This window comes from Pan paniscus, chromosome 8 (assembly GCF_029289425.2).
Source record: "Pan paniscus chromosome 8, NHGRI_mPanPan1-v2.0_pri, whole genome shotgun sequence".
Classification (NCBI taxonomy): Eukaryota; Metazoa; Chordata; class Mammalia; order Primates; family Hominidae; genus Pan; species Pan paniscus.
The window spans coordinates 66,276,257-66,299,559 of record NC_073257.2 but is presented as its reverse complement, the minus strand read 5'-3'; the positions used below and the strand labels follow the sequence as shown (position 1 = coordinate 66,299,559).

At 37.2% G+C, this 23,303-nt stretch overlaps 1 protein-coding gene across 2 annotated transcripts in view; it reads left to right on the top strand.

Annotated features, from left to right (window-relative positions):
- The window catches only part of PCDH15 (protocadherin related 15), a 1,779,889-nt gene that overhangs the window by 1,601,564 nt on the left and 155,022 nt on the right, over window positions 1–23,303 (top strand). For both annotated transcript variants that reach the window (XM_055092816.2, XM_057298896.1), the window contains one exon: window positions 22,976–23,116. In XM_055092816.2, the coding sequence (XP_054948791.1) occupies window positions 22,976–23,116 (141 nt within the window). The remainder of the gene's footprint in view (window positions 1–22,975; window positions 23,117–23,303) is intronic.

Below are 23,303 nucleotides of genomic sequence, written 5' to 3'. Positions count from 1 at the left end.
GAAGAGAAAGAAATGAATAAACAAATATGCCTTGAAGATCCGTCAATGATAATGTTTCATAAACTATAGGTAATATTTAACTCAAATCTGTGCCCTTGAGATCCAAACACAATAAAAATTCCTCAAGATTTACTATATGTTTGTGCATTGAATATTATTTGAAGAGATTCTATTATATGAGAGATGCTAGATTAAGCATAAGGGAAAACTGTCATGGTTCCAAGCCTCGGTATTTCAAACTTGAAAGGATAAAAGTTAAAAAGTCAATCAAGTAAGGCCAGGCACGGTGGCTCACGCCTGTAATCCCAGCACTTTGGGAGGCCGAGGTGGGCAGATCACAAGGTCAGGAGATCGAGACCATCCTGGCTAACATGGTGAAACTCCGTCTCTACTAAAATATACAAAAAATTAGCTGAGCGTGGTGGTGGGCGCCTGTAGTCCCAGCTACTTGGGAGGCTGAGGCAGGAGAATGGTGTGAACCTGGGAGGCGGAACTTGCAGGGAGCAGAGATTGCACCACTGCACTCCAGCATGGAGGACAGAGCAAGACTCTGCCTCAAAAAAAAAAAAAAGAAGAAAAGAAAAAAGAAAAAAAAAAAAAAGAAAAGCACTTAGAGAGAAATGTTTAGGGTTCTATGAAACCAGATAAGAGGGAGCATGATTGTATCTAGAGAGTCAAGGAAGGTTCTAGAAGTGATTCTGAGCGGAGGTCTGAAGGTTATGCCAAGATAAAGTCACGTAACAAAAGAATCAGGCCCTGAAGTATGAGGAAGAACAGTAAGTTTCAAAAACCAAGGCCATTTTTTTTCAGGAGGATGGAGAGGGAAACCTAAGTTGGATCCTGCTTAATCTGGTAGATTGTGAAGACAGTGTTAAGAATTTAAGGCATAGAATATAGGGTCACTAATTACTAGCTCAGATAAGGTTCATCTCTAAGTTCCTTTGGCTACATGAATTTTTTGTATTAGGAAAGTCTGATGGTGTGCCAAATGTCAACTTCATAAACTTAACAACTGTGTTTAAATAAATAAATTTTACAAGGAATGTGTTACTTCATACCTTTAAGGGTCGAGTTACGTTTACCTTTGAAAAGCACATTTCCCAAAACATTTAGTGGTAAATAGCCTTAAAGCAAATATTTTTTACAATCTTAAATAACTGTGTCAATATCCTATCTGTAGAAACTGAACTATACAAACACCTTATATTAAATGTCAAACTGCATAAGGAACTTGCCAACATGTTGTCAAAACATATTGGTCATTCCAGGTGTTAAAAACAGGGAAGAGGGAGGGAGAAGTAAAAAAAGCACAGGACTTTCTCAGTGGTTACATGAAGAGTTCCGCCTGCTGTTTTGTTTTGTTTTTTTCTCTTTTGTCCTTTAAGGATATCTTGACATCCAGTTAAATTCACTAAAATATGACTAAGTCACATGCCTGCAAAACGTATATATATATTTTGTGTGTGTATATGTATACACACACACACACACACACACACACTGAAACCACTTTATAGTAATTCCTTTATAGTAATTCCTGATGTTAAATCATACTTGGGAGATTGTGTGAATTGCACTGTTACAAAATAAATCAGAGTAGTTGCCTCAAAGACTTTGGGAAAAAGAATTTTGGAAACCATGTCGGGGTAAAATATTTGTGTTCTTGAAAACAAATTACTTAATGTTTGTTTTTAATGATAATAATAAGTTTGGTATTCCCTGATTCAATGGGATTGCTATAATTATGAAGAAATTATGAAGGAAACAATGTGAGCCTGAGTAAGTAATTTCTTGATAATTATGTGTTTAAGAAAAATGACAAAATCAAGATTTCCCCTGATACTAAGGACCTAATTATTTTAGTCCATTATATTTTCTTTTTTTTAAATGTTTTTTATTATTATTATACTTTAAGTTTTGGGGTACATGTGCACAATGTGCAGGTTAGTTACATATGTATATATGTGCCATGCTGGTGTGCTGCACCCATTAACTCGTCATTTAGCATTAGGTATATCTCCTAATGCTATCCCTCCCTCCTCCCTCCACCCCACAACAGGCCCCAGAGTGTGATGTTCCCCTTCCTGTGTCCATGTGTTCTCATTGTTCAATTCCCACCTATGAGTGAGAACATGCGGTGTTTGGTTTTTTGTCCTTGTGATAGTTTGCTGAAAATGATGGTTTCCAGCTTCATCCATGTCCCTACAAAGGACATGAACTCATCATTTTTTATGGCTGCATAGTATTCCATGCTGTATATGTGCCACATTTTCTTAATCCAGTCTATCATTGTTGGACATTTGGTTTGGTTCCAAGTCTTTGTTATTGTGAATAGTGCCGCAATAAACATAGGTGTGCATGTGTCTTTATAGCAGAATGATTCATAATTCTTTGGGTATATACCCAGTAATGGGATGGCTGGGTCAAATGGTATTTCTAGTTCTAGATCCCTGAGGAATCAGTCGCCACACTGACTTCCACAATGGTTGAACTAGTTTACAGTCCCACCAACAGTGTAAAAGTGTTCCTATTTCTCCACATCCTCTCCAGCACCTGTTGTTTCCTGACTTTTTAATGATCACCATTCTAACTGGTGTGAGATGGTATCTCATTGTGGTTTTGATTTGCATTTCTCTGATGGCCAGTGATGATGAGCATTTTTTCACGTGTCTTTTGGCTGCATAAATGTCTTCTTTTGAGAAGTGTCTGTTCATATCCTTTGCCACCTTTTTGATGGGGTTGTTTCTTTTTTTCTTGTAGATTTGTTTGAGTTCATTGTAGATTCTGGATATTAGCCCTTTGTCAGATGAGTAGGTTGTGAAAATTTTCTCCCATTTTGTAGGTTGCCTGTTCACTCTGATGGTAGTTTCTTTTGCTGTACAGAAGCTCTTGAATTTAATTAGATCCCATTTGTCAATTTTGCCTTTTGTTGCCATTGCTTTTGGTGTTTTAGACGTGAAGTCTTTGCCCATGCCTATGTCCTGAATGGTAATGCCTAGGTTTTCTTCTAGGGTTTTTATGGTTTTAGATCTAATGTTTAAGACTTTAATCCATCTAGAATTAATTTTTGTATAAGGTGTAAGGAAGGGATCCAGTTTCAGCTTTCTACGTATGGCTAGCCCGTTTTCCCAGCACCATTTATTAAATAGGGAATCCTTTCCCCATTGCTTGTTTTTCTGAGGTTTGTCAAAGATCAGATAGTTGTAGATATGCGGCATTATTTCTGAGGGCTCTGTTCTGTTCCATTGATCTATATCTCTGTTTTGGCACCAGTACCATGCTGTTTTGGTTACTGTAGCCTTGTAGTATAGTTTGAAGTCAGGTAGCATGATGCCTTACTGAAATTCCCTAAGTTTTCAAGTTTGAGACATCCTTCATACAGGTATGCAATTACCTTCTGTAGTAATTAATTATATTCTCATGATAACTAAGTCGAAACATATCGTGTTTAACACACACTGTAAGAATAGAAATCAAAAGTAGAAAATGTGCTGAATAATGAAGAAAATAATTGAAATCTCATTATTCTATTTTCTTGGTGTAAATTTACATTTATTCTGCCATATTAATTATTCTCACCTTATTACTGTGTAGAATTATATCACATTTTGATTTTAAAAATCTAATGTGAGCATCACCAATGCAGGATTTGTCTGCCATGTGTTATTCATGTTAATACAGATATGAGTAAATATCCATACTCATAATTATTGAATTTTACACATTTCAAATTTAGCAGATAAAAGGACATCACAAAGCTGATATCATTTATTACATATTTTAGAAACCACATAATATTTAAATAAGTTACATACTACCCCCAATCATATTTAGAAAGATACCTAAATCATGAACCAAAAAAATTGATTCCTTTATAATAGATGTCATAAATCATGTTCTTCCTGAGTGCGGTTAGGTTTGGTGAACATCTCTAGAGTATATGAAAATTATTGACTAATGTCACTAGTGTTGTTGCTTTTGTTTAACTCACAAAAATTATATTGTACAGCAGTTAATTAACTTCCTTAAACCTTGTAATCATATAGGAATAAGAAGAACTATTTTGCTGGGTTATTGTTTGGGCTTGATGGAGAATGACACACTTGGCTTTTGTGAAGCACATTGATGTTAGTTAATTTTTCCTCCTCTTTCTCCTCACTTCCAGAGTGATGGAAAAACACAACTTTGCATCTAGTTTGGTACAGTGCTTACATCCTCATCAACTGTAAACTTTAGGATATTAATACCTAAACTCTTGAAGTAACTCTGATGTCATCCATGGCATTGTAATATTCGAGAAGAAAGTTTTCGTGAAAATATGCTGACAGGGCCTTTAGAATCCCACACATTTTTAAAATACACATGTTTTAATAACGTTCTTACCAAAAATTAGGAAGACTTTTTGTTTAAAAGACAGCTTTAATTTATGTAACTTCCTACTGATATATGTCTACTTTTACCCCTTGTTCAAAATCCTAATAAAATTAAGTTTTTTTTCTTTTTTTTTTTTTGAGATGGAGTCTCACTCTGTCACCCAGGCTGGAGTGTAGTGGTGTGATCTCAGCTCACTGCAACCTCCAGCCCCAGAGTTCTAGCAATTCTCCTACCTCAGCCTCCCAAGTAGCTTGGATTACAAGTGCCCGCCATGATGCCAGACTAATTTTTTTGTATTTGTAGTAGAGACGGAGTTTCACCATGTTGGCCAGGCTGGTCACGAACTCTTGACCTCAGGTGATCCACACACCTTGGCCTCCCGAAGTGCTGGGATTACAGGCGTGAGCCGCCGCACCTGGCCTAGTTTATCATTTTAATACTCAAATAATATACTAAATTAGACTGTACATATAACACAATTACTATACGCTCTATGAACTAAAGTACATTTTGTGTATTTTGTGATTTGTGAGTGTCTGAAGTGAGTTTTAAAGTCTAGTTTACTATAAATCTTAAGATCTGTTCTCTAGTTGTAGCACCTCCGTTTAATAGCACCACATGTTTCCTTTTCACAGTTTTAATCAGAAATGTTGGGAAATAATTGTGTTTTTATGTGTACATTTTGTCTCTCCAACCTGTCCAATTGTGAGGCCCATGAGTACAAAAGCATACCTATGTTTCCCATCCTTGCCCACCATCTTGAGAGACGAATATGAGAAGCTGTCATTGCGAAAATTAACAGATATTTATAGGTTATAAATTGAAAACTTGCCAACAATGTATCCCCATTCTTAGATAAATAAATTCTTAGAGGGTGATATGGTTTTGCTGTGCCCTCACCCAAATCTCATCTTGAACCATAGTTCCCATAATCTTCACGTGTAGTGGGAGAGACCCAGTGGGAGACAATTGAATCATGGGGAGGTTACTTCCATGCCCTTCTCATGATAGTGAGTGAGTTCTCACAAAATCTGATGGTTTTATAAGGGATTTTTCCCTTACTTCACTCTGCACTTCTCTTTGCTGTCACCCTGTGAAGAAGGATGTCTTGTATGTTTCTGCCATGATTGTAAGTTTCCTGAGGCCTCCCCAGCCCTGCAGAACTATGAGTTAATTAAACTTATTTACTTTATAAATTACCAAGTATCTGGTATGTCCCCATAGCAGTGTGAGAACAGATTAAAACAGTAAATTGATACCAGGTAGAGTGGCACTGCTGTAAAGGCACCTGAAAATGTGGAAGTGACTGTGGAACTGGGTAACAGGCAGAGGTTGGAACAGTTTGGAGGGCTCAGAAGAAGACAAGAAGATGTGGGAAACTTTGGAACTTCATAGAGATTTGTTGAATGGCTTTGAACAAACTGCTGAAAGTGATATGGACGATAAAGTCCAGGCTGAGCTGGTCTCAGACGGAGATGAGGAACTTGTTGGGAACTGGAGTAAAGGTCACACTTGCTATGCAAAGAGACGTAGCATTTTGCCCCTGCTCTAGATATCTGTGGAACATTGAACTTGAGAGAGATGACTTAGGGTACCTGGTGGAAGAAATTTCTAAGTAGCAAAGTGTTCAAAAGGAAGCCGAGTATAAAAGCTTGAAAAATTTGCAGCCTGATGATGCAGTAGAAAAAAAAAACAAAACAAAACCATTTTCTGGAGAGGAATTCCAGTTGGCAGCAGAAATTTGCATAAGTAATGAGGAGCCAAATGTTACTCACCATGACAATGGGGGAAATGTTTGCTGGGCATGTCAGAGACATTCACAGCATCCCCTCCCATCACACACTCAGAGGCCTAAGAGGGAAAAATGGTTTCCTTGGCTGGGTCCAGGGACCCCCCTGCTGTGTATAGCCTCAGGACTTGGTTCCCTGCATCCTAGCCACTCCAGCCATGGTTAAAATGGGCCAAGGTACAGTTCAGGCCATTGCTTCAGAAGATGCAATTGTCAATCCTAGACAGCTTCCATGTGGTGTTGGTCCAGCGGGTGTAGAGAAGACAGTAATTGAAGTTTAGGAACCTCTGCCTAGATTTCAGAGGATGTATGGAAATGCCTGGATGTCCAGGCAGAGGTGTGCTGCAGGGGCAGAATTCTCATGGAGAACCTCTGCTAGGGAAGTACAGAAGAGAAATGTGTGGTGGGAGCCCCCACACAGAGTCCCCACTGGTGCACTGCCTAGTGGAGCTGTGAGAAGAGAGCCACTGTCCTCCAGTCCCCAGAATGGTAAATCGGCTGACAGTTTGCTGTGTGTGCCTGGAAAAGCTGCAGGCATTCAATGCCAGCCATGAAAGCAGCCAAGAGGGGGCTATATACTGCAAAGCCATAAGGGTAGTGCTGTCTAAGGCCATGGCAGCACACTTCTAGCATCAGTGAGACCTGGATATGATATGGAGTGAAAGAAGATCATTTGGGAGCTTTAAGATTTAACTTCCCCACTGGAGTTGAGACATGCACGGGGCCTGTAGCCCCTTCATTTTAGCTAATTTCTCTTATTTGGAATGGGTGTATTTACCAATGCCTATACCCTCATTGTATCTAGGAAGTATCAATGCTTTTGATTTCACAGGCTCATAAGCAAAAGGTACTTGCTGTGTCTCAGATGAGATTTTGGACTTGGACGTTTGGATTAATGCTGAAATGAGTTAAGACTTTGAGGGACTGTTGGGAAGGCATAATTGTGTTTTGAAATGTGAGGACATGAGATTTGAAAGGGGCCAGGGTGGAATGATGTGGTTTGGCTGTGTCCCCACCCAAATCTTATCTTGAACTGTTTTTCTCATAATCCCCATGTGTTATACATCTTGGCAGCTCATGAAACACATACACGTAAGTGTTACTGAAATGTCAGGGGTTTGGTCTAGGATCAAGCTTGTCGAACTCATGGCCCATAGGCCACATGCAGCCAAGGAGAGCTTTCAGTGCAGCCCAACACAAATTCATAAACTGTCTTAAAACATTATGAGGTTTATTTGTGATTTTTTTTTAAAGCTTTCAGCTATCATTAATGTTAGTGTATTATATGTGTGGCACAAGATAATTCTTCTTCCAATGTGGCCCAAGGAAGCTAAAAGATCGGACATCCTTGGTCTAGGTCTTGTTGCTCACTGCACAGAAAGCCGATCACTGAGACAAAAAGCATTGCCAGGGTTGGCTTTAATCAGGTGCTGCAGCCCAGGAGATGGGAGGTTAGTGTCAAATCCATCTCCCAGACTGACTAAAATCAGGGGTTTATATTGCAGAGAAGAAATGTAACTACATGCAGGAAAACAGGAATTAGGGAGAGATAAAGAAGATGAGTTGGTTAACAGTAAACAGGGACTCAGTTAGCCAGTCATGACAGTGAGGGGTCTTGTATCTCGTTGCCCAGATGCAGTGCTCTAGTAAGTTTCAGGTCCTTGATACTCTCTGGGAGGCCCGATGGTTGGTGTCCTTAGAAAATAACTCAGATAAAACAAAAGTAGCTCTCTCAAGTTTTAAGACTGGGAAGGTTAATTTCTATGTTTATTTAAAAGACACCATAAATATCACTTCTGTGGGACAGTTTAAATCAGTTGCAGTATTCATTTAACAAATTATTATTGCCCTCTTAAATAATGGCAAATCACAAAAAAAAATCTACTCGAATGGAGCTTACAGATGATGGACAGAGACAGGCTGCAAAATCATACACAAGTAAATATGTAACATAATTTCACATAAGCATATGTGCTATAAAAATAATAGTGATAGAGTAGTGTATGGATGAGTATATACAGAGGAGTTTGTGTCATTTGAGACCAGAATGTTAAAAGAGGATAATAATGCAAGAGTCTTACAGGCAAAGACAAAAGCAAATGGAAAAGCCTTGAGGTAGGAAGGAGGTTGGTGTTTGATAAGGTCAATATGGATGAATTATTTCTAAAGAACATTCAGAAGAAGGGGATGTGAGATGAACTCCATCTCCTTGTGAGCTTTTTCATTTTTTGTACTCTCACAACTCAGTAATTTATATTCAGTGAACGTGTTAAATGAATGAATGAATAAATGAACCCCACATTACGTAGGGTTAAGCATGGTACTATAACTCATATGAGCAAAGCAAAAAGAATAAAGGTGGAAGCATCACACTACCCTACATCAAACTATATTATTAATACAAGGCTGCAGTAATCAAAACAACACGGTACTGGTACAAAAACAAACACATAGACCAGTGGAACAGAATAGAGTTCTCAGAAATAAAGTCACACACCTGCAACCATCTGACATGTGACAAAACTTACAAAAACAAACTATAGAGAAAAATTGCCTTTTCAATGAATGGTGCTAGTATACTGGCTAGCCATATGCAGAAGAATGAAACTAGGCCTTTCCTTCAACCACATACAAAATTTTTTTTAATATGAATAAATCACTTATATTTAAGACATAAAACTATAAAAATCCTAGAAGGAAATCTAAGAAATATCATTCTAGACATTGCTCTTGGCACATAAGTTTTGACTCAGTCACCAAAAGCAATTACAACAAAAACAAAAATTGATGAGTGGGAACTAATTAAACTAAAGAGCTTTGCCCCAGTGAAGAGACCATCAACAAAGTAAACAGACAATCTATAGAATAGGAGAAAGTGTTTATGAACTATGCATCTGACAAAAGTCTAATAATATCCAGCATCTATAAAGAACCTAATTCAACACGCAAAAAACAAACACCCTATTAAAAATCAGAGGACATGAACAGACACTTCTCAAAAGAAAACATACAAGCAACTAACAAACATATGAAAAAATGTTCATCACTAATAATCAGAGAAACACAAATCAAAACCACAGTAAAATACCACCGCACACCAGTCAGAGTATTGATTATTAAAAAGTCAAAAAACAGATGCTGGTGAGGTTATGGGGGAAAAAAAAAACACTTATTCATTGTTGGTGGGAATGTAAATTAATTCATCCACTGTGGAAAGCAGTTTGGAGATTTCTCAGTTAACCTAAAATGGAATCATCATTTGACCTAGCAATTCCATTACTGGGTATATAACCAAAGAAAAAGAAATTGCTCTACCAAAAAGACACATGCACTTATATGTTCATCACTGCACTTTTCACAATAGCTAAGACATGGAATCAATCTGAGTGTCCATCAGTGGTGTATTGGATAAAGAAAATGTGGTACATATGCACCATGGAATACTATGCAAACATAAAAAAGAATGAAAGCATGCCCTTTGCAGCAATATTGATGCAGCTGGAAACAATTATACCAAGTGAATTAATGCAGGAACAGAAAACCAAATACTGCATGTTTTCACTTATAAGTGGGAGCTAAACATTGGGTACACCTGGACATAAAGATGGGAACAATAGATACTGGAGACTATTAGAGGAGGTGGGGGAAGGAGGGGAGCAAGGGCTGAAAAACAACATATCGAGTACTATGCTCACTACCTCGATGACTGGATCAATTGTACCCCAAACCTCAGCATTATGAAACATCGTGTAACAGACTGGCACATGTACCCCAAAACCTAAAATAAAAGTTGAAATTAAAAAAAAAAAATAAGAAAAAGGGCAGAGGCGCCTGTGGTTGCCATCACTTGAAAGTTGTGAATAGGTAAACGAATCAGCTAAATAGAAGAATGAAGAGTGATCACTAAGGCAGCCAGTAGTGTGGAATATGATATTCTATAACCCATAGAAAGAGTGTTCCAGGAAAGATAGAGTGATTAACTATCAAACCTTTAGACAGTTTTCATATAAACAAGGACTGAAAAAATGCTGTATTTCACAAATAAATAGAAATAAAACATATGAGCAAGATGACAAGTGATAGTAATTTATAAAATTTTTAATTTCTAATATTTTAGACAATTTTTAAATCTCTCTTACAAATATATCTTATATAAATAAGTATATTATTACTTAATTGTATGATACTAATCTTTAAAATTAAATATATTTTATCTAATGGAAAACAAAAAGCCCCTAGAGATTTGTTTTAAATTGTGTTTAATTTCTGGCTGGATGTGGTGGTTGATGCCTGTAATCCCAACACTCTGGGAAGCCAAGGTGGGTGGATCACTTGAGCTCAGGAGTTTGAGAGCAGCCTAGGCAACATGGTGAAACCCTGTCTCTTCTAAAAATGCAAAAATTATCCAGGCATGGTGCGTCCCTGTAATCTCAGCTACTTGGTAGGCTAAGGAACGAGAATCATTTGAGCCTGGGAGGCGGAGGTTGCAGTGAGCTGAGATCACGCCACTGCCTTCCAGCCCGGACGACAGAGTGAAACTCTGTCTCAAGAAAAATAAGGTAAAATAAACAAATAAACAAATATATAAATAAATTGTCATTAAATTCCGTTATTATTCTATGTTGGCAATGTTTTCAGCTCACTTTGATTTAGTAAGCCTCCTGTAATAGCATGCTCCTATTTTGAATATTTTATTTCAAAAATACATGTATCCTTCTGAAGGAGACTATGTTACTTTACCAATTAGAAAGGCTCTTCCTCATATCTAAGTATTTGTTGAAACCAAATCTCATTCTGTCTTCAGCAGTGAAGGAGCAATGGCTATGATTTTTTTTTCTAAAAATCTTTTAAAAATCTATTTAAATGCTGTGGTCTAGTGGTAATACTGTGTGAATACAGGGAAATAACTAATGACCTCAAGATTTTTCTAAACCTAAATAGAGAACACTATATTTGGTTGATGAGAGTACGGAACCAAAGAAGTAATTTACTGGTCAGTAAGAACTTTAAGAAAGTAATTCTGTATACTGATTTTAGTGTTCATATTAAAGCAATTTTATCACAATTTCAAAATGATATAGTAAAGAAATATATCGCCGTAGTAACGCAATTTTAAATATTGATTTGTTTTTTTAATTTATTTTTTTAATATACTTTAAGTTCTAGGGTACATGTGCACAATGTGCAGGTTTGTTACATATGTATACATGTGCCATGTTGGTGTGCTGCACCCATTAACTCGAGATTTACATTAGGTATATCTCCTAATGCTATCCCTCCCCCCTCCCCCCACCCCATGACAGGCCCTGGTGTGTGATGTTCTTCACCCTGTGTCCAAGTGTTCTCATTGTTGAGTTCCCACCTATGAGTGAAAACATGTGGTGTTTGGTTATCTGTCCTTGCAATACTTTGCTCAGAATGATGGTTTCCAGCTTCATCCATGTCCCTACAAAGGACATGAGCTCATCCTTTTTTATGGCTGCAGAGTATTCCATGGTGTATATGTGCCACATTTTCTTAATCCGGTCTATCATTGATGGACATTTGGGTTTGTTCAAAGTCTTTGCTATTGTGAATAGTGCCACAATAAACATAGGTGTGCATGTGTCTTTATAGCAGCATGATTTATAATCCTTTGCATATATGCCCAGTAATGCGATGGCTGGGTCAAATGGTATTTCTAGTTCTAGATTCTTGAGGAATCACCACACTGTCTTCCACAATGGTTGAACTAGTTTACTGTCCCAACAACAGTGTAAAAGTGTTCCTGTTTCTCCACATCCTCTCCAGCACCTGTTGTTTCCTGACTTTTTAATGATCACCATTCTAACTGGTGTGAGATGGTATCTCATTGTGGTTTTGATTTGCATTTCTCTGATGGCCAGTGATGATGAGCTTTTTTTTCATGTGTCTGTTGGCTGCATAAATGTCTTCTTTTGAAAAGTGTCTGTTCATATGCTTTGCCCACTTTTTGATGGGGTTGTTTGATTTTTTTCTTGTAAATTTGTTTAAGTTCTTTGTAGATTCTGGATATTAGCCCTTTTGTCAGATGGGTAGACTGTAAAAATTTTCTCCCATTCTGTAGGTTGCCTGTTCATTCTGATGGTAGTTTCTTTTGCTGTGCAGAAGCTCTTGAGTTTAATTAGATCCAATTTGTCAATTTTGTTGCCATTGCTTTTGGTGTTTTAGTCATGAAGCCTTTGCACATGCCTATGTCCTGAATGGTATTGCCTAGGTTTTTTTCTAGAGTTTTTATGGTTTTAGGTCTAACATCTGAGTCTTTAATCCATCTTGAATTAATTTTTGTATAAGGTGTAAGGAAGGGATCCAGTTTCAGCTTTCTACATATGGCTAGCCAGTTTTCCCAGCACCATTTATTAAATAGGGAATGCTTTCCCTTTTTCTTGTTTTGGTCACATTCGTCAAAGATCAGATGGTTGTAAATGTGTGGTATTATTTCTGAGGGCTCTGTTCTGTTCCATTGGCCTATATCTCTGTTTTGGTACCAGTATCATGCTGTTTTTGGTTACTGTAGACTTGTAGTATAGTTTGAAGTCAGGTAGCGTGATACCTCCAGCTTTGTTCTTTTGGCTTAGGATTGTCTTGGCTGTGTGGGCTCTTTTTTGGTTCCATATGAAATTTGAAGTAGTTTTTTCCAATTCTGTGAAGAAAGTCATTGGTAGCTTGATGGGGATGGCATTGAATGTATAAATTACCTTGGGCAGTATGACCATTTTCATGGTATTGATTCTTTCTATCCATGAGCATGGAATGTTCTTCCATTTGTTTGTGTCCTCTTTTATTTCCTTGAGCCGTGGTTTGTAGTTCTCCTACTTCACATCCCTTGTAAGTAGGGTTCCCAGGTATTTTATTCTCTTTGAAGCAGTTGTGAATGGGAATTCACTCATGATTTGGCTCTCTGTTTGTCTGTTATCGGTGTATAGGAATGCTTGTGATTTTTGCACATTCATTTTGTATCCTGAGACTTTGCTGAAGTTGCTTATCAGCTTAAGGAGGTTGTGGGCTGAGATGATGGGGTTGTCTAAATATACAATCATGTCATCTGAAAAAAGGGACAATTTGACTTCTTCTTTTCCTAATTGAATATCATTTATTTCTTTCTCCTGCCTGATTGCCCTAGCCAGAAATTCCAACACTATGTTGAATAAGAGTGGTGAGATAGGGCATCCCTGTCTTGTACCAGTTTTCAAAGGGAATGCTTCCAGTTTTTGCCCATTCAGTATGATATTGGCTGTGGGTTTGTCACAAATAACTCTCATTATTTTAAGATACGTTACATCAATACCTAGTTTATTGAGAGTTTTTAGCAGGAAGGGCTGTTGAATTTTGTCAAATGCCTTTTCTGCATCTATTGAGATAATCATGTGGTTTTTGTCTTTGGTTCTGTTTATATGCTGCATTACGTTTATTGATTTGCATATGTTGAACCAGCCTTGCATCCCAGGGATGAGGCCCACTTGATCGTGGTGGATAAGCTTCTTGATGTGCTGCTGGATTTGGTTTTCCAGTATTTTGTTTAGGATTTTCACATTGATGTTCATCAGGGATATTGGTTTAAATTCTCTTTTTTTGTTGTGTCTCTGCCAGCTTTAGTATCAGGATGATGCTGACTTCATAAAATGAGTTAGGGAGGATTCCTTCTTTTTCTATTGACTGGAATAGCTTCAGAAGGAATAGTACCAGATCCACTTTGTACCTCTGGTAGAATTTGGCTGTGAATCCATCTGGTCCTGGACTTTTTTTGGTTGGTAGGCTATTAATTATTGCCTCAATTTCAGAGCCGTTATTGGTCTATTCAGGGATTCAACTTCTTCCTGGTTTAGTCTTGGGAGGGTGTATGTGTCCAGGAATTCATCCATTTCTTCTAGACTTTCTAGTTTATTTGCATAGAGGTGTTTATAGTATTCTCTGATGGTAGTTTGTATTTCTGTGGGCTCAGTGGTGATATCCCCTTTATCATTTTTTATTGTGTCTATTTGATTCTTCTCTCTTTTCTTCTTTATTAGCCTTGCTAGCAGTCTATCAATTTAGTTGATTTAAAAAAAAAAAAAACAGCTCCTGGATTCATTGATTTTTTGGAAGAGTTTTTTGTTTCTCTGTATCCTTCAGTTCTGCTCTGAAGACCTGAAGGTGTTAAAGTCTCCCATTATTATTGTGTGGAAGTCTAAGTCTCTTTGTAGGTCTCCAAGGACTTGCTTTATGAATCTGGGTGCTCCTGTATTGGGTGCATATATATTTAGGATAGTTAGCTCTTCTTGTTGAATTGATCCCTTTACCATTATGTAATGGCCTTCTTTGTCTCTTCTGATCTTTGTTGGTTTAAAGTCTGTTTTATCAGAGACTAGGATTGCAACCCCTGCTATTTTTTTTTTGCTTTCCATTTGCTTGGTAGATCTTCATCCCTTTATTTTGAGCCTATGTGTATCTCTGCACATAAGATAGGTCTCTTGAATACAGCACACTGATGGGTCTTGACTCTTTATCCAATTTGCCAGTCTGTGTCTTTTAATTGGAGCATTCAGCCCATTTACATTTAAGGTTAATATTGTTACGTGTGAATTTGATCCTGTCATTATGATCTTAGCTGGTTATTTTGCTCGTTAGTTGATGCAGTTTCTTTCTAGCATCAGTGGTCTTTACAATTTGGCATGTTTTTGCAGTGGCTGGTACTGGTTGTTCCTTTCCATGTTTAGTGCTTCCTTTTAGGAGCTCTTGTAAGGCATGCCTGGTGGTGACAAAATATCTCAGCATTTGTTTGTCTGTAAAGGATTTTATTTCTCCTTCACTTATGAAGCTTAGTTTGGCTGGATATGAAATTCTGAGTTGAAAATTCTTTTCTTTAAGAATGTTGAATATTGTCCCCCGCTCTCTTCTGACTTGTACATTTTTTGCTTAGAGATCCACTTTTAGTCTGATGGGCTTCCCTTTGTGGGTAACCAGACCTTTCTCTCTGGCTGCCCTTAATATTTTTTCCTTCATTTCAAGTTTGGTGAATCTGACAATCATGTGCCTTGGAGTTGCTCTTCTTGAGGAGTATCTTTGTGGCGTTCTCTGTATTTCCTGAATTTGAATGTTGGCCTGCCTTGTTAGGTTGGGGAAGTTCTCCTGGATGATATCCTGCAAAGTGTTTTCCAACTTGGTTCCATTCTCCCTGTCACTTTCAGGTACACTAATCAGATGTAGATTTGGTCTTTTCACATAGTTCCATATTTCTTGGAGGCTTTGTTCATTTCTTTTTATTCTTTTTTCTCTAAACTTCTCTTCTTACTTCATTTCATTCATTTGATCTTCAATCACTGATACCCTTTCTTCCACTTGATCAAATCGGCTACTGAAGCTTGTGCATGCCTCAGGTAGTTCTCATGCCATGGTTTTCAGCTCCATCAGGTCATTTAAGGTCTTCTCTACACTGTTTATTCTAGTTAGCCATTTGTCTAATCTTTTTTCAAGGTTTTTAGCTTCTTTGTGGTGGGTTCAAACATCCTCCTTTAGCTCGGAGAAGTTTGTTATTACTGATGGTCTGAAGCCTTCTTCTCTCAACTCCTCAAAGTCATTCTCCATCCAGCTTTGTTCCATTGCTAGTGAGGAGCTGTGTTCCTTTGGAGGAGAAGAGGTGCTCTGATTTTTAGAATTTCAACTTTTCTGCTCTGGTTTCTCCCCATCTTTGTGGTTTTATCTACCTTTGGTCTTTGATGATGGTGATGTACAGATGGGGTTTTGGTGTGGATATCCTTTCTCTTTGTTAGTTTTCGTTCTAACAGTCAGGACCGTCAGCTGCTGGACTGTTGCAGTTGCTGGAGGTCCACTCCAGACCCTGTTTGCCTGGGTATCACTAGCGGAGGCTGCAGAACAGCAAATATTGCAGAATGGCAAATGTTGCTGCCTGATCCTTCCTCTGGAAGCTTCGTCTCAGAGTCGCATCCGGCTATATGAGGTGTCAGTCAGCCTCTACTGGGATGTGTCTCCCAGTTAGGCTACTTGGGGGTCAGGGACCCACTTGAGGAGGCAGTCTGTCCGTTCTTAGATCTCAAACTCTGTGCTGGGGGAAGCACTACTCTCTTCAAAGCTGTCAGACAGGGATGTTGAAGTCTGCAGAAGTTTCTGCTGCCTTTTGTTCAGCTCTGCCCTGCCCCCAGAGGTGGAGTCTACAGAGGCAGGCAGGCCTCCTTGAGCTGTGGTGGGCTCCACCCGGTTCGAGCTTCCTGTCCACTTTGTTTACCTACTCAAGCCTCAGCAATGGTGGATGCCCCTCCCCTAGCCTCACTGCTGCCTTGCAGTTCGATCTCAGACTGCTGTGCTAGCAGTGAGTGAGGCTCCATGGGTGTGGGACCCTCCGAGCCATGGGTGTGGGACCCTCCGAGCCATGCGTGGGATATAATCTCCTGGTGGGCCGTTTGCTAAGACTGTTGGAAAAGCGCAGTATTAGAGTGGGAGTGTACCAATTTTCCAGGTACCATCTGTCATGGCTTCCCTTGTCTAGGAAAGGGAATTCCACAACCCCTTGTGCTTCCCAGGTGAGGCAATGCCCCACCCTGCTCCATGGGCTGCACCCACTGTCCAACAAGCCCCAGTGAGATGAACTCGGTACCTCAGTTGGAAATGCAGAAATCACCTGTCTTCTGCATCACTCACGCTGGGAGCTGTAGACTGGAGCTGTTCCTATTTGGCCATCTTGGAACCTCCTCCAAATATTGATTTACTTGTAAATAGATAGCTTTTATCATTATTCATGGTCCAAAAAATTCCTCTTGACATATATACAGCTATGCATAGAGAGATACAGTAGAATATACATACTATATTATCATGAATGAAGTAGAAATTAATATTTAAAATTTTCATATTGATTTTAAATGTTTTCTATAGTTTACTTTAAAAAATATGATTATTTGAAGTATTTAATTGAAAGAAACATTAACTTATTGGGTATATATAAAAGAGACTTCTGTCTATTCCTAATACAATTTAAAATAAAAGCAAATATTTGGAAATTTAATGTTTGTCTAGGCCAGGTGCAGTGGTTTACACCTGTAATCCTAATACTTTGGGAGGCCAAACTGAAAGGAACACTTGAGGCCAGGAGTTCTGGACCAACCTGGGCAACATAAAGAAATCCTCATCTCTACAAATAATTAAAAATAATTAGTTCAGCATGATGGCATGCACCTGTAGTTCCAGCTATGTATTAATCCATTCTCACATGGCTATAAAGAACTGTCCAAGACTGGGTAGTTAATAAAGGAAAGAGGTTTAGTTGACTCACAGTTCCAGAGGGCTGGGGAGACTTCAGGAAACTTACAATCATGGTGGAAACGGAAGCAAACGCATCCTTCTTCACATGGCAGCAGCAAGGAGAAGTGCCAAGCAAAAGGGGGAAAAGCCCTTTATAAAACCATCAGATTTTGTGAGAAGCCACTCATTGTCCCAAGAACAGCATGAGGGTAACTGTCCCCATGTTTAAGTTACCTCCCACCAGGTCCCTCCAACAACACGTGGGGATTATGAGAACTGCAATTCAAGATGAAATTTGGGTGGAGACAAAGCCAAACCATATCAAGCCTCTTGGGAGGCTGAGGCAGAAAGATTGCATGAGCCCATGAGTTGACAAAGTCAAACCATATCAAGCCTCTTGGGAGGCTGAGGCAGAAAGATTGTGTGAGCTGCAGTGAGCTATAATCATACCACTGCACATCAGCCTGGGTGACAACACAAGATCCTGTCTTTAAAATATATATGTGTGTGTGTGTGTGTGTGTGTATATATATATATATATATATATGAATGATTATTTAAATATTTATTTGTCACATATATAATAATTAAAATATATAATTCATAAACTCATTTACTATATTATTTTAGTTTTTAAAACATAACTAATAAGAGTGAGTTTTATACATTAGAATACTTCAATCATATCTATTATATTTTAGTGGAATAAAGTATTAAAAGATACTTAATAAATGCTGATTCGTAATTTTAAGTGATCAAGTTTATAGCTTTTTTAGAGTACTTGAAATTCTGGGTTTCAAAATGACAATTTTTTCCAAGATTAAAGCCACAGCTATTTTTATAATTTCTTAAAACAATGAATTTGACTTGATTCATTTTGTAAATTTCCCAGAAATAATATTAGGAATCAGAGCTGTTTCCCAAAGCCTATTACCTTTACCTATTATATAGCTTATTTATGCAACTATTTTAAATAGACTTTGGAAAGAAGTAAAGAAAGGAAAGGAGGGAGGAAGGGAAAGCAAAAAGAAGGGAAGAAGGGAAGGAAGATTTTAGGAAAGGACAGAGAGAGAAAAAAACTTTTAAATATTTTGACAGGAAAGTCTACATCATTTTAGTTATTTAGTATAGTTATCATAATATGTGATATAAAATAAAATGTGCTTTGATAACAAGGGTGATAAAAGAATCAAAATGTTTCTTGCAGGCTAAATGAGTCCTCTCAGGGCCACACTTTCATGATGGTGTGGTAATCTATAGAATAATTGCAATCTTAGAATAAAAAGTTTATTGATGTAGTCACTATGTAACATGTATGTTCATATTTGTATACATACAATCTTATCTGTAAAAATCATCTAGGAAGTTCTAGGATTTTCTGGATAGCAAACTATTTTAGTCATATGTTCATATTTATATACATACAATCTTATCTGTAAAAATCATCCAGGAAGTTCTAAGATGTTCTGGATAGCAAACTATTTTAGGCATCTGAGAGATAGCATTCCATAATACCAGCATGTTTTCTTTTTCATTTTATCAATTACAGGCATAATTCCATATGCAACAAAAATATGTTGGCTTTATTAAAAGTAAGATTCTAAGTATAATTAACTTATTTTATGTTTTTGAGAGCCAATCTGTGATTGTCATAAGTAATTTTAGTCACTGTCCTACAGACTGAATGGGTCCTCATGCTAGCAAAAACTCTAAAAATTTGTTCTTGAAACAGTTGGAGCGATAATTATCCTCTTTCATCATTGACCTCCTGTTCTGGAGGTGACTTGAATTACGTGCTGCATAACTTCTTAGAAAGTGTTCTAAGGCGAGATTTACTAGGGTATCAAATTCTATAGTATCTTTGCCAAGTAATTTTGCTCAATTGTATTGCCACCTTATTTTCCTGGTAAAGGACTATTGCCTTTAAGATAGTACTGAAAAATGTTAAGTTGATTTGTTATTAAAAGACTTCTGTTTTAGTGTGAGCCAAGTTTGTTCAATTAATAACTTTGGCATTTTCCAGCTAAGGAAATTTCAGAAGATAATTCTTAAAGTAGATTTTATTATTTTAAAAATATAGGTAGTAGGGCTGGGCGCGGTGGCTTACGCCTGTAATCTCAGCCCTTTGGAAGGCAAAGGCGAGCGGATCATGAGGTCAGGAGTTTAAGACCTGGCTGGCCAACATAGTGAAACCCTATCTCTACTAAAAATAGAAAAAAATTAGCCGGGCATGGTGGCGGGCTCGTGTAGTCCCAGCTGCCTGAGAGGCTGAGGCAGGAGAATCACTTGAACCCGAGAGGCGGAGGTTGCAGTGAGCGGAGATCGTGCAACTGCACTCCAGCCCGGGTAAGAGTACAAGACTCTGTCTCAAAAAAAAAAAAAAATGTAGGTACTATTAATACCAACTTCTGAACTTATTGTAGGTATGAAAATGCATGTAATACATGCAGTCTGATACATAGTAAAATACTCAAACTGATAGCTAACAACTCTTGTTATTATCGTTATTATTCAAATGCAAGCAAAGTTGCTGACATTGCATGACACTGTGCACCAAGTCCTACGATGTCTTCTGCTAAACCCCCACTCTTTCACAAGCAAATCATATACAAGGTTTGCCATTGTATATGATTATAATAAGTCTGATTCTGTCCATATAGGCCAAAGTTTTTCTAAAAAAATGTGTCCTTGTTTCTATACATCTTCAGTGGGTGAACTGACCATCCACCACTGGGTGAAATCTGTGGTTTATATAAAAATATTATCCCAGAACTGGCAGTTCCCTAACATGCTTTCAAGGTTTATTCAATGTTCTCTATTTCCCAAACCTTGAAATATATGAATACTTTAGATATCAGTTGAAGTGTCTGGGCACCCTCGATGTGTGGTTATCCATTCACTTATTTATGCAAATAAATTTTTTATAAATAAAATTTATAAATAAAATTTTTATAAATATTTTTAAAATAAATTTATAAAAATTTTATAAATAAAAATTTATAAAATTTTATAAATAAATAAAATTTATAAAAAGTTTATAAATAAAATTTATAAAAAGTTTATAAATAAATTTTTTTATAAATAAAGAATTATTTATTCAAATACTCCTTGAGTACATATTATGGATCAGGTAACATTCAAGGTACTCAGCTACAGTCCCTACCCTAATAAAGCTTGTATTCTTATGTGGGAGACAAACAGTAAACAAGTAAATACATAAAATATATGCTATAATTTCAGACAGGGTTGCTGAAGAAAGATAATTTAAAGGGAGTATTAGAGAACGCCTGGAGAAGAGGAAGGTAAATTTATTAGCCAAAAATCTGAGAGATGAGTGTATTGTATTGCCACCTTATTTTCCTGGTAAAGGACTATTGCCTTGGCAAAGACAAGGAGGCAGGAACAAGGAAAATGTGTGAAAGGGAAATGAACAAGGTGAAATCAGATGAGTAGGCAAAAAGATGTTTTTAGGAACAGATTGCCCATACTAACAACTTTGTATTTATTTTTTGTGTGTGTGATGCAAAATCATTGGAAGGGTTTAAGCAGGAGTCATGAGATAATTTTAATACAATGGAAGCAGAAAGTCAATTAAGAGTCTACTACAGAAAACACAGAGGATATGAGAAGACATTAGGGCCTATACTCATTGAGGTATTGGCAGGATGTGATGATGATTTGGCTATGGGGCTTAAGAGAAAGGATCAATGATTACCCCTAGGCTTTCAGATAGAACACCTTAGTAAAAGGTAGAGCCATTATCTATAGTAGAAGAATTATAAATTTGGGAGATGAAATCATTATTCTGGTTTTGAATATGTTTATTTGAAAATAGCATATCTGTGGACAATTGTATGTACTAGTTTGGACTTAAAAGGTTCAGAGTTTAGCCAGATATTAAAATTTGATATTTATGAACAAATAGAAGATATTTTAAGCTATCAGACTGGGAGAGGTTCCAGGGGCCGAGAGTAGAAGTAGAAAATATAGAAGTTCTTGAAACAGAGCCTTGGAAAACTCCAACATTTAGTAGCCAGAAAGAGTGGGAACAAGCAAAGAGTCTGAGACAGAGCACCAGATGGGAAGGAGAAAAGGCAGAATAGTGGAAAAAGGTTAAATAAAGAATGTATTCAAGGAGACAGTGATCAGTGGTGATGTGTAGTATATGAAAGGACTGAACTAACAGAAAATAGGGAATTATACAAATCCTGAAAACTCATATTTATCTCATAGCCCAACTGTAATTCAGGAACCAACATGAGCAACAGATTATTTTCAAGGACAGTCTTGAAGAAAATGGAAATATAAAAAGCAATGTTCTCAGAACTGTTTTTACACCAAAGTGTCAAGTCCAGCCAAATCAACACCCTGTGGGGGGTAATGTTCTTACTTCTTCTTCATCAGAATAATGCCAAATAGGAGTGTTTCTTTCTCTGAAGAGGTTAATGTTGTAATTTAGTGTTTAGGTTTAAAGTAAAACTTTACCACATACTAGTTCTCTGCTCAAGATATTTATTTGACTTCTAGGTTTTAAGAAATTTACAAGGCCTAAGCACTGTAAATGTTACAGTGCTCACCTCAATGTCACCCTACATAGTTCCAAAGGAAACCAATCTGAAACCTAATATAAGTGAGGACAGCCAGCAAAATTTTGACTGTTCCTTTATAATCACTTTGATTCTTTTAAAAACTTTAATTCAAATTTTAATTGTTTTCTTTAAAAGTGACTTTGTTTGGTGTTCCAACTTATCTTGGCCTATCTCTGGAATATTTCAGCACTCTTTAACTTATTGTAAGCCACAAGTTCCTTAGCTCTAAAATGGGTAACAGAGTACACATACATCATCTTTAATGTGGTTCCAGCAAGTGGTAAGCATCTAGCAATTGTTAGCCTCATTAACTTACCATTATTACTATCATCTTCACTATTAATGTCATCTTAAAAGATTGAGCATTAACCTAATGATGTATAGAAATACCTAGCATGGTAATCAACACAGTGTAGATGGTAAATAATTTTTGTTTTTTTAGCTTTCATGTCCATTCCTGCACTTTACTACAGTCCTCTCAAATTAGCCAAGCATGGTGGCACACACCTGTATTCCCAGCTACTTGGGAGGCTAAAGTGGGATAGGAACACTTGAAACCAGAAGTTTTGAGGTTATGGGGAACTATGGTGATGCCACTGCACTCCAGCCTGGGCAACAAAGGAAGACCCTGTCTCTGAATTTAAAAAAGGAGATATTGGGTGTTTTGGGAGGAAGATGTAATTCACATAATTAAAGGAAAGTGGTAGAGAAGATGCCCAAAGCAACCATTAATTTTTCTCTCATATAAATCCTTTTAAAATAACCTGTAGTAGAGATACTTCGTTGATTCAGATTGAGTTATCATGAAGAAATAATGATCTGGCTACATTTCAGCTCTGAAAGAATGAAAATATGGAAATATGATTTTCACTTCTAAAAGACCATGAATTTTAAAGATCCATTTAATATTATCATTACACTGTGTTTTAACTTGGTAACAGCAAATTAATAATTAATAATTTTATTTTAGGGATTACCTGCAAGTCGTGTGAGGTATAGAGTAGATGATGTACAGTTTCCTTACCCTGCCAGTATTTTTGATGTGGAAGAAGATTCTGGAAGAGTAATAACACGAGTCAATCTTAATGAAGAACCTACAACAATTTTTAAGGTCAGTGTCTCTTTTCATTATGTAGTCTATTTGATGTTTAATTTTTGATAGAGAATTTGGCTTAACAGATGACAGCACATTTTTTTCTTTCAATTTTTCTCCTTTTTAATTTTTTTAAATTACAATTTTTTTTTCTCTTAGAAACTTACAAAAATAGTAAAAAGAAAACCACTTGGTATCTCACATC